Source organism: Spermophilus citellus (assembly GCF_964194105.1).
Source record: "Spermophilus citellus genome assembly, chromosome: 2".
NCBI lineage: Eukaryota > Metazoa > Chordata > Mammalia > Rodentia > Sciuridae > Spermophilus > Spermophilus citellus.
The window spans coordinates 178,443,039-178,462,227 of record NC_138183.1 but is presented as its reverse complement, the minus strand read 5'-3'; the positions used below and the strand labels follow the sequence as shown (position 1 = coordinate 178,462,227).

The following is a 19,189-nucleotide window of genomic DNA, read 5'->3' as shown; positions in this document are numbered from 1 at the left end:
CCAACTTATTTTTTAAAGAAAATATTCATGGAAAGGTGTTTGTCTCTGAAATAAAAAACACCAGAAGAATCACTTGAGGAATGTGTAAGGGGCCAGTAGCTGAAGGAGCTGAGGTTAGCCGGGCTTTAAACAATATATAAATATTCTAAAAAAGCAATTAGTTCAATAAAGATGTTTATTTTAAAGTTAACTTTTAGGGATTTTACAAAAGTTCTAAGAGGAAAAAAAAACATTAGATATATCAGCCAACAATGACACTGAGGAGAAATAAATCATTTGCTTGTAATAACTTGTTAAAAACAAAGAAAGATGCCTTGTCTAAGGCCATTAGAACTGCAGACAATGCAGCAAAGGTAGGGCATAGTCCTGGAGGTACCATCTCCTTCCAATCCCATGCAAAAAGGTTGCTTTGGCTGAAAAAGAAAATGATTTTGCTTATATATGAGTAGCCCGTTGTAAATTCCTAAAATTTCCCTCTGGGTGAGATGGATGGATGCAGGAGTTCTGTTTGCAAATCTTCTAAACACCTTTAAAGAAAATGTGTGGTAAGTGTAAGGGAAGGATAGGGCTGGGGCAGTGACATTTGCTCAAAACTCACTGACTGTAATAATGCAAGATCCTTTGCATGGCTAACTGTATTAACTTGAATCTATAACATTCCAGTGAGGAATGTGAAAACCTCAGTTAGAGAGGAATTACCCGAATTTGGAGACTTGTTCATGTGAGGGGGTGGAACAAAAGAATTTCATTCTCATTTTGGTGTTGATGTATGGTTGAGACATTAGTGAGTTGCAGTGGAGCAGTCAGGATCTGGATTATTCCCAAGTTTGACAAGTTGGAAATTGGGTCCGAGAATCTGGAACCGGAGCAATCAAAAAGGAATGAAAAATAACGCTCAAATACATTTTGCAGCCGAGATTCCGGAATTCTTGGGATGGGATTGGCGAAGAAACAGTGCTTTAGTCTTTTAGGCAGCAGGAACATTTCCCGCAGCTGCCACAGCCGACTTTGCCCGGATACTGCAGGATCCAGGGAATGGAAGTTGCAGGACAACAGGAAGAGTGCCCCCTCCCTCTTCAGGGCTTCCTCTCTCCCCGCCAGGGTTCCTGGGGACTTCAGGGGCCAGAAGGAGCTGGGGGCTCACTCCTGTTCCTTAGTCTCTGGACCCACTGGCAGGGCTGAGCCGCCTTTTGGAAGGTCAGCTGCGGTCAGCGGCGGTGAAAGCTGCCTGGGAGGTCGCCGCTTTCAAGGCTCTCGCTCTCTGCTCTTCTGCAGCCCCAAGCTTTTGCGAGGGCTGCTGGCGCCCAGATCTCAGAACAGAAGCCATGGCGAAGTCCAGGGGCCGTCTGTACCTTTGGATGTCTTTGATTGTCGTGCTGGCATCTTTTCTGGTGGGCTTTCTGGTGGGTGAGTGTACCCTCAAGTCTCTGGGCTGTCTCTCTGCAGAGGTGAAGGGAGGAAGCCTGTAGCTGGAGGGAGTGGGTTGTCCCAGGCCAGTGTCTAGTTAGGCTCACGACATGGCTAACTCCATAAACTGCACCCAAACTAGAAATCGAACAGAATGTATTTGTGGCCGCAATAAGAAAAAAATAAAATAAAATAAATAAACTCACTGAGTTCAGGCTTTTATTGTGGGCTTTGAAAAGAGAATTTAGGGCTGTCACTGTTTACAGGGATGAAAAATTTATTTGCATTTCCAAGTAATAGTAATGAGTCAAAATTATTAGCTAATATTGACTAAGCACTGCAAAGAACTTTTTCTTTATCTTTTAAATACATAAATTTTGGAAAACTCCCTGTGTGTCAAGAACTGGTACAAATTAGATCCCTTGGCGAGAATAAGAGAAAGGCCTTAACTCAGAGATGCAAACATGTAAGAAAGGAAAGCACATCTCTCAAGTAATACCCGTTTTAACCCACTCAAAATTGCAGCACACAAAGGAATGTGGAGGTTTTCTGCATTTTATATGGATCTTTTTTTAAAAGTTCACTATGAGCTATTTGTTAGGCATCAGTTTTTCTTTTTCTTTTTGCCTTTTTTGGTTTTTGCTTTTTTTCTTCTTTTTAATTTTCTTTGTTTTTGAGTCAGGGTCTTGTCAAGTGTTCCAGGCTGTCCTCACACTTGAGATCCTCCTGCCTAAGTTTCCCTAGTTTCTGGAATTACAGGCATGCACCAATGCACCACAGCTGGTTTCTACTTCTAATAAAGTCAAAAGTAATTGTGTATATGTATTCCCCCCCCTCCCCCACAGGCTGGTTTACTAAGCCTCTCAAAGAAACAATCCATGCACCACACCATGGTCAAAGTATACGAGGGAAACTGTTGTCAGAAATGAAAGCTGAAAACATTAGATCATTTCTTCGGTAGGTTTGTTTTGCATTTTTATTCTAAACATAGTATTTAAAGTATTATTTAGTCATAGGTGTATTAAAACTGGTTATATTCAGTTGAACAATCTTTGTGTGAAATTATATATTACTCATTAATTTACGGTTAGTTAAAATGTCTCTTTAAACCACTCTTGGTGTGAAATCCATAACTTGTTAAGAAGTAGGTCTTTCTTCCTAATTTCATCCTCCAGAAAAGTATCTGTTGGCTTACTGGGGGATGTTTCAACTTCATGCAGCTCTGGGCTGCAAGTGAATGCTATTCTTTGTTCCTCACTGTGGATGTAATCAGTAGCCTGAATTGAATCAGCAATTTTATTAATTTTTTATACACTGTATTCACTTAGTTTGTTCTTTGCTCAGTGATTTAGTGAAAAGGAGATCAGTGTTTCAGATTCTGTCTGCCACAGGTTAAACCTTGATCCTCTCTTGCTAATATAAATTTGTGGTTCAAAAATAGGGCAACATGAAAACAAAATATGATCAGTGCCAATCTTCCATCTTCTAAGAGTGATATTCAGAGTGATATTTGTGAACTTGTTGAAAGCAATTAGCATAACATTTATTCCTGTGTTCAGGCTGTTTCAAAGAAGTGATATTTTAAAAATCAGCTTTATTGAAGGATAATTTACATAAAGTAATCTTGATCTCTATAATATCTACAACTTCAGAGTTTTTACAGATGTCTGTGGTATGCAACAAACCATCGACTCAAGACTCAATCACGATACAAAATATTTCTAGCATACTCTGTAGTTTGTTCTTCCCTTCACCCCTGACCCTACATAATCACTGTTCAGTTTTACATCACTATAGATTTATTTGCATATCCTAAAATTTTTATATAAATGTGGTGTTCATAGCATGTTCTGTGTGTTGTCTGGCTTCTTTCACTCAGAATAATGATTTTATGAGTGACTCAGGTGGGTAGGGATGTAGCTCAGTTGGTAGATTGCTTACCTGGCATGCACAAGGCCCTGGGTTCAATCCCCAACACTGCCAAAAAAATAAATAAATAAAATAAAAATGATTGACCCACGTTGTTGCATGTGTCACTAATTCCTTCTTCTTTTTTAAATCACTGAGTAGAATTCCGTTGTACAGATATTCTATAATGCGTACTTGAGGGACATTTGGATTGCTTCTACTTTTTATTATCGTAAAAGAAGCTTATATAGATAAATATTACAAGTCTTCATGTGATATAATTTTCATTTCTATTAGAATGATTGGGTTGGAGGATAAGCATTTGCTGTGTTTTTCTTCTCTCTCTCTCTCTCTCTCTCTCTCTCTCTCTCTCTCTCTCTCTCTCGTGTGTGTGTGTGTGTGTGTGTGTGTGTGTGTGTTTTGCTGGGGATCAAACCTAGGGTCTTGCACATGCTAGGCAAGTGCTATTACACTGAGCTTTACCTCCAGCCCTTTAGAGTTTTTAAGAAAAGGCTAACGAGATTTCAAAAGTGGTCATACAGTTTATATTTCTACCCATCAGTGTAAGTATTCTAGTAGCTCCACATCCGGGGCAATGCTTAGTATTTTCAGTTGTTCAGATTTTAACCAATTTAATTGTTGAATAGTGCTATATTATCGTAATTTTAATTTGCATTTCTTCATGACTCATGATATTAAACATCTTCTCATGTTTTTATTAGACATTAGTATATCTTCTTTTATAAAGTTTCTGTCCATATATTTTCCAATACATATTCTGGGGTCAAGTCCCTTGTTAATCATATGTATTACAAATATTTTCTACTGCAGCTGGCCTTTGTTTTCATAGTGGAGTTTTTGAAGATCAGAAATTTCTAATCTCAATGAAGTTCATTTAGTCAATTTTTGTTTGTTTGATGCTTCCTACTTCTTCTGTCTTAATCTAAGTTTGTCTATGAGACTATTGTCTTAAATATTTTCTTCTAGAAGTTTTAGAATGGTAGTTTGCACATTTAAGGTCAATGTTCCAAATCGACTTAATTTTTGATAATGGTGCGATCTAAGGATTGATGATAATCTTAAATACAAATAGTCAATTATTCCTGCAAAATTTCTTGAAAAGACTTTTCTTTCCTTCTTAGGAAGATTTTGTTCATTATTTCTTAAGACATTTGTCCCTATATTCTTCATTTCTCTTCTTCTGAGAGTTCAACCGAACCCTAGAGATCAATATGCAGAGTGAAGTGCTTACTCCATGATACATTTCCTCCTTGTCCATGCTGTGGTTTAATGAGATCACACAATTCCATATTAATTCCCATGGATGAATTAGAATTAGCAATAATGAGGAATAAAAACAGCTAAACTGTTCTTGGGAAATTTGAGCTAATTTATGACCAAGGTACATCAGATATCAGGAAGTTAATTCAAAATGTTTTTTCTGACATGCTTTTTTGGAGACACAGAAAAAGAATGAGTGGGCAATGGGATGACTATCACTTGTAGTCTATATTGCTCATTTGGTAAAATGCTATAAAATGCAGACTATCTTAAGAAATGAGACAACATGTTTAAATTTGTATAACTTAAAAAATCAGGTAAGATGTCAACATTATTGACCTCTGCTGCATATCATGAAGTGTCCAAAAGAAAGCACCTAGAAAATTACATGAGTTATCAGGAGTAAACCTTGGTGCTGGCTCTTACCTTGAAATTTTTATTACTATTACTTTGCTGTAATCTATAAAGTATGTTTAATATATTATGTTAATATACCATATTATATTGCTGTATATTACCTTGGATATATTACCATACATATGGTGATAAATGATGTATTAATGGTTTTCATGATGATTAAGAACATCCTTGAGACTGGCTTTTCTTTCCTTTGTGTATGACTGAATACAGAAATGCATATTAAGAAGGATGATAGGAATAGGAAAAGAGGGAAATACAGTGCATTAGGAGTCCACAATTTTTTAAAAAAATATTTTTCACTTTTTGCAATACTGAGGATGTAACCCAGCACCTTGTGTTGCTAGGCAAGCACTCCACCACTGACCTACATCCCCAGTCCAGGAGTCCATGACTTTAATGAAGGAAAAGGAATAGCCCACAGTTTTGCAAATGAGAGCACCCATTTGGTTATAAGCACCAAAAGAGCTATTTGAAAGGAAGGAAAAGAATGAGAAAAAAAAAAACAATGAAAAATAAGAAGGGCTCCTAGTTATCCTTCTTGCTCCAAGATAGGTAGGGGCATGGAAATTAAATAGATTGCAGATAAGCAAAGTCCTCAGAACATACCTGTTAAGGCCAGTAGTTAATGCAAACTTTCCATGAAGGAGCAGAGGATATTGAGGAATTGTTGATCATAAGTTTAAGGAATGTATACACATGCAGAAAAATAGTTTAGCAGGGAAAGGACAGATTCAAGACTGTGTTAAAAGAATTAGTTGTGGGAACAATTTGATTTTCCCCTATCACTTTCTTGTTGGCAGAATGTCAACTGTGTTTGTCTTCTTCCAGGAGGGCATGTGTTCAGTAATGATTACCTTCCTTTCAGCCCAGGGATCTCCTGATTAGTTCATAAGCCAGTCATTCTAATTCTTTCTTTTTGGCAATGATTGTTTTGTAAAGAAGCTTTTTGTCCTAAACATTGCCAAGTTAATATGTGATGGCCACCTTACATCACAGGGAGAAATTCAAAAGTAAATGATGTTATTTCCAGCTGCTCCTTCTTATTTTTTTTTTTTTCATTTCTGTATTTCATTTCAGTGGGTTCTCTAAAAGATGAAAGGCAAAAGCTTATGGTTAATCCAACATCTTAATTTAAGAAAATACATTTATTTTTCCCTAATTGTAAGATAGTATCTGCTCATTACAGAAAAGAAAATGAAAATATATTATGTAAAGTAAAAATTAAATATCTCAGACTCATTGTTTCCCTATGTATAAAAATTACTTCTTTCTAAACACATTTATACTTTTTAAAACAAATATTTAAGTTATTAAGCATCTGTATTTGCAGCTTTCATTTAATGATATAGAGAGGGCTTCACAGAGAAGATAGTCTTGAGGGATCCTCATGAACCATTAACAGTTTGCAGGTGGGAAAGGTGATGGAGAGAAATTCAGTAGATGAGACAATATTCATGTCTGAGAGAAGACCTTGTGTGAAGACTAAAGGGTATGAGAGAGAAAGCATAATCATTTCAGGGAGAAAAAGAAGTATGCTCAATGACATAGACCAGAGCAGTTAATAAAGAGAGTGGGAGGAAATGAAGTTGAAAATATGGGACAGACACCAATGGGCTTCCTATGCCACATTGCAGTGTGAATTTGATAATGCAGAATGTAGGGAGCTATACAAGGATGTAAGCAGTTGGGTAATAAGATTAGGTGATATATAGTGAAATATCACCATTTCTCAAACTCAGACAAGTATAATTTCAGCTTCTTTCTCCAGCACTTATTAGCTACGCAATTATAAAGAAGCTATTCAACCATTTTTTTCAGTTTCTTTTGTGTAAAATGGGGACAAAGGTAGAAGGTTGTAAGGACTGAATGAGATAACACACGTGAAAGTGCCAGTGGGGTCCTTAGCATGTCGAAAGTTTTCAATAAATATTAATTGACCTTTATTGCCATATATTTTTTGGTTGTCCTATGCTTAACTTAAAAAATAATTTATAAAAGTTTATATTATTGTTCATCTGACACAAGTGGGAAGTGGGATGGTTGAGAAACTTTAAAACATTATTCACCTAAAGCAAAATGTGTCTCAGTAAGAAGTATATTTGTGAGTTCATTTAATTGCTATAACTCATTTACACCCAGAACCAAGGTAGCATTGCCTAAACTCAGTTCGATCAGTCATTATTTCCATGATACCTGACAAGTGCTAAGCCCTGGGAATTTTAAATATCAAAATATACAGACCTTAACCTTAGTGAGATAAACAAGCAACTATATTGACATAATCAATAGTAGAAACAGTTAAGTCAAGTGTACAAGTGCCTGACTGGTCCCTGGAAAACACTGAGATTATTTCTTCCCAAATGTCCTCTGTCTACTGAATAAGTAGCCACCAGCAAGGAGGCGCACCATTAGTATAGCAGTATAACTTTGTTTTAGGGTGTCTTCTCATATCTGTTCTGATTGTCTTTACCTAGGAATGCATTCTTTTCTGAGGGAGAATATTATGAAAATTGTAGTTGTACATAAGTAATTTAAAAATTGGCATATCTATAAATTATTATTTCTAGCTGTGCCATTTAGTATTTTTGACATATAATTCATAACTTAATATGTAAAAGATGTGTAATGCATGTAGAAAATTTCTTAGGCACACAAGCTGAATGTACTCTTTAACTCACACTTGTTTTTTGTTTGTTCATTGGTTTCTTTTTTCTCATTTTAGTTCTTTCACAAAACTTCCTCATCTGGCAGGAACAGAAGAAAATTTACTACTTGCCAACAAAATTCAAGCTCAGTGGAAGAAATTTGGACTAGATTCAGCCGACTTGGCTCATTATGATGTTCTCCTCTCTTACCCTAATGAGACAAATGCTAACTGCATATCGATTGTGGATGGACATGGAACTGAGGTGATAGAGAATTGTTGGTTCTTTTCATATAATTATGCCACACTCTGTATGGATTAGAATATAAAGTCCAGTAAAAATATAAATTTGTTAATAGTGTGTAGAACTCACATTATATAGAAAAGTTAATAAGTTGTAAACTAGTCAGTGTCTGGTATGTGTTAGGCATGATGCTAAGCTAGATCTTCAGGCCAGAATGAAGATTAGGACATGGGTCCTTTGCTTAAATAAGATGAGGCAGACAATAGGATACAGGGTTTCAAATCAGTATAGTAAGTGACATGAATGGTATGATAAAGGGTCTTTATCTATACAGAAATGGGTCATTCACCCCACCCCCACACCCAAGACCTGCCCCCCACACTGGGAGTTAGAGAAGTCTTCCTATATAAGTTGACATATAAGTCATGAAAGAGCACAAGAGATGAACAATATGAAGAAGTAAGGTAAGAAAATTCTAGCTGGAAGAAAATATTGCAAAGACTTGAAAACATACTATCTTAGTATTATTGGTAGAATTTAAGATTTTTATGTATTCCAAGACTGTAAAATACAAACTGACTAATGTAAGAGGTAGACCAGTGAAATATTTAAGTTATTAAGCATCTGTATTTGCAGCTTTCATTTAATGATATAAACGGGACAAGCTTCACAGAGAAGATAGTCTTGAGGGACCCTCATGAACAAAAGCAAGTTCTAAGCATGGGAAGGATGTGACCACAAAATTCTATCTGTTTTACATAGATGGGGGAGTCTACAGATTACACCTAGACTAGGCAGGGAGTTAAAATTTAAAGACAGTAGTTCAGATGAAAGATGATGAAATCCTGAATTAGCATGTTAGCAGGTGAGGAAGAATGATGATTTTGAGAAACAGGAAGTATATAGGACTTGTTTAGTGTCTTGGAGGAAAGAAGTGAAGAGTGTTCAGGATAACTGCTAGACTGTAGGATGTGGGTGACTAACTTAGTGAGGCTATTAATGGAAGTAGAGGATGCAGAGCCAGGAACCGGCTACAGGTGGGAGAACATAAATTCATATTTTAAATTGTTGAGTTTAGACATTAAAGCTAAGTGACTATTTGGGCTCTTAATATATGAGTCTGGACAACATAAGCACAACAGCTGTTGGCAAAATTTTGTTAGTCAATGAACTCTCACAGAGAGAGAATATAAAATAAGGCAAGTGGTGGGCTAGGGATAAAATATGTGTAACATTCAAATAAAAATGAAAGAAAAAGGGACCACAAAGGAGGCTGAAAGGAAAAGTCATGAAATGAAAATCACAAGTGTGCTACCTTTGTTAGCAATTTTTTTTTTCATGCTTGGGATGGAAACCAGGGGCTCACATGTGATAGATGAGCACTCTACCGCTGAACCACATCCCCAACCAAGAGTCCTGCCTTTGAAGTCCTGCTCTTTTCGGTTTTGTTGAGATGAAGTCTTGCTATGTTGTCCAGTTTGGTCTCAAATTCCTGGACTCAAGTGGTCCTCCTGTAGCATCCTTCTGAATACTAGGATTACAGGCACATGACACTGTGTCCAACTTTGATGTCATTTTACATTGTATGGTAGCTTTTAATTGTCTGGGACTACATGCATTTATAAAAGTTTCTATTATTTTGAAAATAATAATAATAATAGAGCTATTTCTTATTGTCAGTAGAATTTACCTACTTAATTATGGAATCTAGGATGCTTATTAAGTCTATACTTGGAAAAAATTAATTATACCTTAATAATAACCTGGAATTATTCTTCTAGCTTTACATGCTTTACTTCTTGCTAGGTATTCAAAACATCATATCTTGAACCACCTCCAGATGGATATGAGAATGTGACAAATATTGTACCTCCCTATAATGCTTTCTCAGCCCAAGGCATGCCAGAGGTAAAGTAAAACATTTTTTAATTCAAGTTTTATTTATCTCTATTATTTTTAATTCAAGTTTTTAAAACTTTCTTTATTGTATAAAAACTATGTAGAGGAATAAAACCAAGGAATTTACCTGGAGATTAGACATACTCACCCATTGTTTTATGTTCAGTACTATGCATGCCCCCCAAAATAAAAATAATAATTAAAAAAAGACTACCTAAAACAAAAAAGAAAGCAAGTACATTAAAAACAGACCCCAGTAAGGCAGATGCCACTCTGTAATAACAAAGAAACTTCTGAAGATGATTTTAATTCAGCAAGGGCAATAGATGTTTTTATAAATTGATTTCCATTGTTTTTAATCTGAATTTACATACCATATGAGCAGTTAAATTAATGTTATTTTGGAAATTAAACATAGTTGTGAATGTTTTAAATGACATTTACTCTAGTTCTTATGACTCTGTACACACTGATAATCTCTTCAAAAGAAACCACACTACTTAAAATATGTCTTACTGATTGCCTTTTCTCCTATCTTTTCAGTATTTTGATAGTTTCTCTAAAATATTCTATAGAATAGCATATTTATTAATCCCAAATAAGGAAAGAAAAGGACTGAGGATGTAGCTCAGTGGTAGAATTCTTGCTTTGCATATGCTGCAGGACCCTGGGTTCAATCTCCAGTATAGAAAAAAATGAAGAAAACAAAAAAAGAAAAAAGAAATCAAAACAAAAACCTTCTGCTGATGCAGTTTTGTGAAACACATTTATTTTAAATTTTTTTTCTTTAATTTTAGCAGTGGTATTTTTTTCTTCTTTTTGTTTTCTGTAGGGAGATCTCATATATGTGAACTATGCTCGTACTGAAGACTTTTTCAAACTAGAAAGAGAGATGAATATTAACTGCACTGGAAAGATTGTTATTGCAAGATATGGGAAGATCTTCAGAGGAAATAAAGTATGGTGGAGCTTTTCTAGAGGGAAGGAACGGGGACAGATACTGTGGATGTAAATGATCAGCTTGCCTCATGGTTTCCAAAATTGCTTTGAAATTTCTTTTCTTCTTGCCATGGGTACACAGAAAATTTTATTTTTTATTCACCTCATATGTCTATAAAGGAAAAGAGTTTTATTAGAAGAATAATATCTTTTGAAAAATTAATTGAAGAAATGTATACAAACTAAAAAATAAAAATCTCCCTTGCATTATTCAACTTCATTGGCTAGACATAATCAATCTTAATAGCTTTTTCCAAACCTAATTCTGTGATATATAAACATACCTCTATATATTTACTATACACACATATATATGGATGTAATTATATTTAATATATAGTATATTATATAACATCAGTAATATATATTATAATATGTAAGAATATATATAGATCTAATTAGTATTTATTAAACACAGGTCATTATCCACTGTATCTTGGATAACTTTATAATTTCACTCAGCCATGACTTGGATATTCTTTCATATCATTACACGGAAAGTCATGTAACATAGTCTTTAAGAGTACAGTCCATGGATCCTTACCACCTGGGTCTGCTCTTCTCTGGGCCCCTGCACTTTTATTGTGAGCAAGATCCTTAACCTCTCTGTGCCAACATTTCCTCATATATAAAATGGGAATGCTAATTATAGCAACAATCTCAAAGTGAAACTCGGATTGTTTCACAACAATCTTCTTACTAGCTCAGTGGTAGAATTCTTGTTTTGCATGTGCTGCAAATAAATTAATAAATATCTCACTAATTTAAAGAAGTGGTTAATTGGGGGTGTGGCTATAGGATATATATTTTGTATCTGGAGCTGGAGTTTCTCTCTCTGCTTGTTGACCACCATGATGAGAGCTGCTTCCCTCTGCCACACTAGGGCTAACTGACTTTATGTTTTATAGCACTTAGGGTAATAGCTGGTTTTAGTAATTTCTATATCTTAATAAATATCTCACTAATTTAAGTGGTAACATAATATTTTGTAGGAATGAAAAGCCGTGTATTTAACCATTTCTTTGTTAGCGAGTGCTTATCTTGAATTGGTTACTAGTACAAATAATTCTATTGTGAACATTCTTGTCCATATACACTTCAAACATCTGTATGAACATTTTTATAGTATAGATTCTTGGAAATGGAGTGGCTAAATAATAGTGTAGCTTCGTACAGCATTTTGACAGGCTAATTATAACAGTCCTTCCCCCAAATTGTGACAGATTATATTTTCACTGATAACAGCAAAATGATTTCTGAATATTGGGATCTCTTTTAGCTAATCAAGACTGATAGTTACATCTTTTGCTATAATACTTTTGCTGATGAAAGATTTAGTACCTCGCAGGGTAGATGTTATGGTTTGGATATGAAGTGTCTCCCAAGAGCTCACCTGTGAGACAATGCAGGAAGTTTCAGAGAAGTGACTGGATTGTGAAGGTCTTAACCCAATCAGTAAATTAATTGGATTTAATTGAGTGGTAACTAGAGGCAGGTGGGGTGTGGCTAGAGGAAGTGGTTAATTGGGGGTGTGGCTATAGTATATATATTTTGTATCTGGAGCTGGGGTTTCTCTCTCTGCTTGTTGACCACCATGATGTGAGCTGCTTCCCTCTGCCACACACTCCATCATGATGTTCTGCCTCACCTCAAGCCCAAGGAATAGAGCTAGCCTTCTCTGTACTAAGACCTCTGAAACTGTGAGCTCTCACATAAACTTTTCCTCCCTAGGATTGTTCTGGTCAAATCCTTTAGTCACAGCAGCGAAAAATCTGAATAAAACGGTAGATTTTCATATTGTTGGTCAATTTACATTGTTCAAAATATTTTTGAGAAACAGGCTGAAAAGTTCTTCATACACTATGACTGTTTTGCATAAAATTTTATGTCAGTTTAATTAAACCAATATTTGTAAAGTGCTTACTCTATGATGTGTGAGATTTTGGAGGGTGGGTATTTAAAATTAAGACATGATGTATTTTCTCAATAATATCCTCAGTCCAGTAGAGAAGACAGATATTTAAAAGACATTTTAATACACTATGATCTGCCCTACAGTAAATATATATACAAAGAATATATCCAAAGAAGAAAGGAGACTTTAATTTTTCAGGTTTGGAAACCATAGAATATTTCACAAATGTGAGGCCTACAAAGAGGGGAACTGTCTTCAAAGCAAAGAGAACTAAATAGGTAATGGCATAATCAAGTGCAATGTCTAAATTTCCTTACATTATGATTTTTTATATAAATAGTAATTTGCCATTTCTGTACCTTCCTCACACAGGTTAAAAATGCCATGTTAGCAGGAGCCATAGGAATCATCTTGTACTCAGATCCAGCTGACTACTTTGCCCCTGGGGTACAGCCATATCCCAAAGGCTGGAACCTTCCTGGAACTGCAGTGCAGAGAGGAAATGTGTTAAATTTGAATGGTGCTGGTGACCCTCTCACTCCAGGCTATCCAGCTAAAGGTAATGGATGAGCCTATGAGCCTGTCAGTGTACCATTTTTTGCAAAAAGATTCCTTGCTGTTTTAGATGGGGAAAAAAGCAAGCATCTGTAGAATAACATTAAAATAACTAAAAAATGTATGCATTATGTAATTTTGGATTATTAATACTAGGAATTCAAAATAATTGCCTTTGTAGTGTATATATATATATATATATATATATATATATATATATATATATATATATGAATGTATTTGGGGCTAGAAATTGAACCCTGGGCACTCAATTGCTGAGCTACATTCCCACATCTTTTTATTTTGACATGAGGTCCCAATAAGTTAATTAAGGTCTAAATTGGTGATACTGACCTCAAACTTGCACTCCTACTGCCTCAGCCTTCTGAGTTACTAGAATTACAGGTGAGTGCCATTGCACTTGGCCTTTGCATTATTTTTTAGTTTGAATTCTCATGACATGTAGGCATGGGAAGGGAATATTCAGTTGGTATTCTCCTTTTACCCTTACTAGACAAGAGTTTCAGAAATGTTGCTCCTCATACCCAAAGTAATATTGCTCTTAACAAACTAGGATTTACATTTTCTAAGTTATCTAGGATTGTATGCTTCTTTAGATCACTCATTTGTATTTTAAAAATACCAATAAGGTTTTTTTATTAGTGTTATTTTAAATGTCAATTTTGAAGTTTTGACATGTGTAAAGCCATCTTTTTTTTTTTTTAAAGAGAGAGGGGAGAGAGAGAGAGAGAGAATTTTTTAATATTTATTTTTTAGTTATTGGAGGACACAACGTCTTTGTTTGTATGTAGTGCTGAGGATCGAACCCAGGCAGCGCGCATGCCAGGTGAGCGCGCTACCACTTGAGCCACATCCCCAGCCCTGTAAAGCCATCTTTACAAATTCATTACGCCTAAAACTCTTCCTTTCTCTGTCTACTCTTCTTGCCTTCTCACTACCAATGCCTAGGCAACCATTGTTCTGCTTTTTCTCAGCATAATTATTTTGAGATCCATCCATGTTGGCATTTCTGTCATAGTTTGTTTCTGATTAATATTGCATTGACTGGCTATACCAGAGTTGGTTTATCCATTTACTTGTTGAGGGACATATGGATTGTTTCATTTCAGAAACTTTTACATATAAAAGTGCTACGAACAAGTTTACAAGTAAGTGTCAGTCTGTATACATTTATTTCTCTTTGGTAAATACTTAGAAGAAGAATGGATGAATAAGAGGGCAGATTGATATTTAACTTATAAAGAAATTTTCAAATTGGTTTTCCAAAAAGACTGCTCTACTTTGTATTCCACCTAATAATCCAGTTCTTATATCCTTGCCAGTAGTTATGTGGCAGTGGCTATTAATTCTGGATTTTAAGTAAGTCCTCTAAGTTACAACTCTTGTTTTTTAAAGTTATTGTCACATCTTGGTCCTTTCCATGTGAATTTTAGAGCTGGGAATCCCACAGACATTTTTTTTTTCTGTGAGTTTAAAAGAAATCTGTAGATCAATTTGAGGAGATTTGACATCTTAAAATGTTTGAATCTTTTGATATATGAAAAAAGTACAACTCTTTACTAGTTAATTTCTCTCAGCAGTGTTTTATAGTTTTACTGTATGGATCATGCACATCTTTTGTCAGATTTATTCATAAGCATTTCATAATTTTGTACTATTGTAAATTACATTAAATCTCAAGTCCTATTGCTCATTACCAATATACAGTAATGCTGTTGTATTTCTAGAAAAAAAAATAACTTAACCCTTTACCTTGCAAACTTGTTAAATTCACTAATTATTTTTAAGGTTTTTACAATCCATTAGCATATTTACATAGATGATTATATCATTAGCATATTTACATAGATGATTATATCATTTGCAAATAAATACGGTTTTCTTTGTTTCTAATTTTTATATGTGTCATTTCTTTTTCTTGCCTTATTGTACTGGCCAGTAAGCACTTTCTTTACAATGTGGAACACAGTTGTTAGAGCAGACATCCTTGCTTTGTTTTTGTTCTATAGGAAAACATTCAGTCTTTCTCTGGTAGCAGAGTATTTTGGGGATTGAATTTAGATGCTCTCACATACCAGGCAGGCACTCTACCACTGAACTCCATGCTGAGTGCTTTTATAAAATTTTAGTTTGAGACAGGGTTTTGCTAAATTGCCTAGGCTGGCCTCAAAATTTCTGTTCTCCTGCCTTAGCTTCCCAAGTAGCTGGGATTACAAGTATGTACCAACAGTCAACTCTTTGTTTAATATGACATTAGCTCTAGGTTTTAATGAATTGTTTTTGTTGGACTGAGGGAGGTCATTTCTATGTGCTTAAGGTTTTTGTCAGTAACCTATATTGGGTTTTTTAAAATGCTTTTTCTTTGTATATTGAGCAATCCTATGTTATTAATGCTTTCATTGAATCCATACAGATATTTTTATGCTAATCCAATACCATCCTGGAATAAACTAGTTGGTCACAATTTATTTTGATTTTTCTATTTTATTTCATGTGTGCTAAACTTTTCTTAAGAATATTTTCTTTATGGTCATAGTGTAAAGTGGTCTGTGAATGTTTTTGTAATAGTATTGTGCCTTTCTGGAATGGGACACATACATTTTCCTTATTTTTCTGTGTGAATTTATATAGAATTGGTTAAATTTTGTCTATAGAGATTGGGATAGAATTCGCCTATAATTCCTCTGGACCTGAAGTTTATTTGTAGAAATTGTTTCTGTTTTAACTACCACTTGAATTTCTTTAGTAGGCATAAGACTGTTCAGGTTATCTATCTAGTCCTGAATGAAATTTGGTAATTCATTTCAGGGATTTTGTTTATTGAATTTGTCAGACAATTAAGAGTGTAGAATTTTTTCATAATACTCATATTATTTTTTTAAACTTTGTCTACTGAGACCATAATGATATTTTCTCCTTTATTTTTTATTTAACAATTTATGTTTCCCCTTTTGTTCATTATCTGTCTTATTAGAGATTGATTAGTTTTATTGATCTTATCAAAGAACCAGCTTTTAGTGTCATTTTAAAATCTATTATTTTGTTTTTGATTCATATATTTTTAGATTTATTCCAAATTTTTTTCCCTTTCTCCTATTGTTTTAACTTTAATTTTTTCTTCTTTTTTCTAAACTTTTAAGTTGGAATCTGATTTCATTTGTTTGAAACCTGTCCTTTTCCTAAGATAGGTGTTTTAGTGCTATTATTCTACTAAGCACTGCTCTGTCTTGTACAACTTTTGATATACCATTTTTATTTATTCAGTTCAAAATAGTTTATCATGTTAGTTTGCATTTCTACTTTAACCCATAGATTATTTATTATTGTGTTATTTAGTTTTCAAATATTCAGGGTTTTCCCAAGTATCACTCTAATGTTGGTTTCTAATTTCACTGTGGTCAGAGAATATAACTTTTATGATTTTTATGGATACTGAGATGTGTTTTATGGTCCAAAATATAGTGTATCCAACACATATTTCATATGTATTTGAAAAAAAATGGAATACAGTATTCTATAAATTTCAATTTGGCCAAGTTAATAGATAGATACTTCTATTTAAGTTATATATTTACTGAATTTCTAGATATATTGTTAAACTTTTTGTTTCAATACTCAATTACTATATCTAATAAGAAATAGTTGTTTGGCAAAACAATCTTTTCATCTATTTTGTCATTTTTACATTGTTTGAAACATTTCTTCAATCTTGGCTGAAAGCCAAAAGTTCTTACATGGTTTTAAGGCTTTCAATAGTTTTCTGTCTTTCTTTGAAGAGAATAATGCATTACTGTTTGAATAAAATATTTGTTCTAATTTCCCAAGACCTTATGAATTCAATTTTTCCCAATAATTGTAGTTTTAGAATCTGAGATACATTTTCTAGGCATCTAGTTAACTGAAACTTCTCAAAGAAGGATTCAAAATATCCTTCAGGAAATTAAAGAAAATTCTTGTAAGTTAAAGAGAATTAGGTGAAATGTCAAAACAAAATCGAGAATCTATAAACCCTACAATTAGTTTTACCTTAAAATGTAAACAACTTAATTCTTACTGTTGAATCTAATAGGCCATAATAAAACAATAGCTTGGTTTTTTGGGGGGGAACTTTTAATTTTTATATAATTGCAAATGTCTAGCAAAATTGGCTGGACATATTGGTGCATGCCTATAATCCCAATTACTCAGGAGGATTAAAAGTTTGATGCTAATCTGGGAAACATAGGTAGACCCTGTCTGAAAATAAAATGAGAAAAATATTGGGGATATAGCTCAGTGGTAGAGGGCCGACCTACCATGGGTGAAGCTCTGGGTTCAATCCCCAGTACTCAGAAAACAATGTGTATAGCAAGCAAAGCTATAATAATAATACAAATATTTCCTACATAGTTTTTGCTCAGATTCTTCAATTGTTTTCATTTATGTACTTGATTTTGCAGATTATACTTTCAGACTAAATATTGAAGAAGGAGTTGGAATCCCGAAAATACCTGTACATCCTATTGGACATAATGATGCAGAAATATTACTACGGTATATAGTTTTTTTAGTTGGATATGAGAGGAAGACATTTTGTCATTTTCTCATCTAAAACCAATAAAACCCAATTGTGTTAAAAGTAAAGTCTTGTATCAAAATAATTCCTGAAGTAGGAATGATGGAACACACTTCTATTCCATAACCGGAGCAGTCAGTTTAGTGACTAGGAAATAAGAAAACATTGCTCTGGTTGCTCTAAATGAAATTCTCAAATGCAAAGGTATGTTTAAAGATAAAAATGGATACTGGTTTGAGATTTGTTTTCAGGTATTTGAATTTACTTAGATATCAATAAATACTTATTTATACCCAACCTGTAGTTTAGAAATACAATCATGCTTACCACTTACTAGATGTATGATCTTGGACCAATTGATTCTTCTCTGATTCAGTTTGCTTATTTATAAAACAAGGGCAGTAAATTTTCTCCCTGATGGGGTTGTCATTAATTTATACTAGTTAGCATAGAGTCTAGAATATAGTAAACAACAATTAATGTTTGCTCATACTATATTCTGAAACTGAAGTTTCTTTACGTATCTCCCAACCCATTGTTTAAATGTTTCTGCCAGAACAACTTCATGATTTCTTTATGGGTACACACTACATAGTTGACAGCTTCTTTAAAATTCATTTCTTCCTAACCCAGTTATGAATTTCCTAATGTTGGATATCTTGCATTCACTGTTTCCCCACAGAAGTAAGATCAAGGGTGAGGAGATTTTTGCTTCCCAACTGCCTTCACTATTATATGTTTTTCCTCCTCAGCTCTTAGCACCAAAATATTATATATTTTACTTATTTGCTCCAGTTATAGCTCTCTCATTAGAATAAAAGCTCCTCAGAATATAGAATAAAAGGGGTATGGACAAGTTGGTCAATAAATAATTCTTAGTTGTAGAGTGAAATATTACCTCAGCATGAACTTCTTGATTTTTTTTTTCATGGAAATGGTGATACTCAGCCTTTTTCTGTCATCTCATTCTCTCTTGACAGCCACTTGGGAGGAACTGCTCCACCAGATAAGAACTGGAAAGGAGCTCTTAATGTGAGTTACAATGTAGGACCTGGCTTTACAGGGAATGAGTCTTTCAGGTAATTTTATATTACTTTAATAACTTGGAAAAGTTTTATATTTCAATGGAAATGTGAAGATAACTGTTCCACCAGGCATATTTTGCTTATATCTTTTTCTTATTGTCACTAGTGAAAAATTTATCATTTTATATCACTTAAGAAGAACTTACAAAATGAACCATTGAATCCCCCCCCCCCCCCGCGAGCTGGGGATTGAAGGGGATTCACACATGCAAGGCAAGCACTCTATGACTGAGCCACATCCCTAGCACCATGAATC

General features: G+C 34.3%; 1 protein-coding gene across 1 annotated transcript in view; it reads left to right on the top strand.

Moving 5' to 3' along the window:
- The first annotated feature begins 1,179 nt into the window (after positions 1–1,179).
- Positions 1,180–19,189, top strand: part of NAALAD2 (N-acetylated alpha-linked acidic dipeptidase 2) — a 59,672-nt gene continuing 41,662 nt past the window's right edge. The window contains exons 1-8 of the mRNA XM_081273029.1: positions 1,180–1,407; positions 2,253–2,364; positions 7,739–7,925; positions 9,711–9,812; positions 10,636–10,761; positions 13,090–13,276; positions 17,733–17,826; positions 18,829–18,927. Of these exons, the coding sequence (XP_081129155.1) occupies positions 1,326–1,407; positions 2,253–2,364; positions 7,739–7,925; positions 9,711–9,812; positions 10,636–10,761; positions 13,090–13,276; positions 17,733–17,826; positions 18,829–18,927 (989 nt within the window). The 5' untranslated portion in view covers positions 1,180–1,325. The remainder of the gene's footprint in view (positions 1,408–2,252; positions 2,365–7,738; positions 7,926–9,710; positions 9,813–10,635; positions 10,762–13,089; positions 13,277–17,732; positions 17,827–18,828; positions 18,928–19,189) is intronic.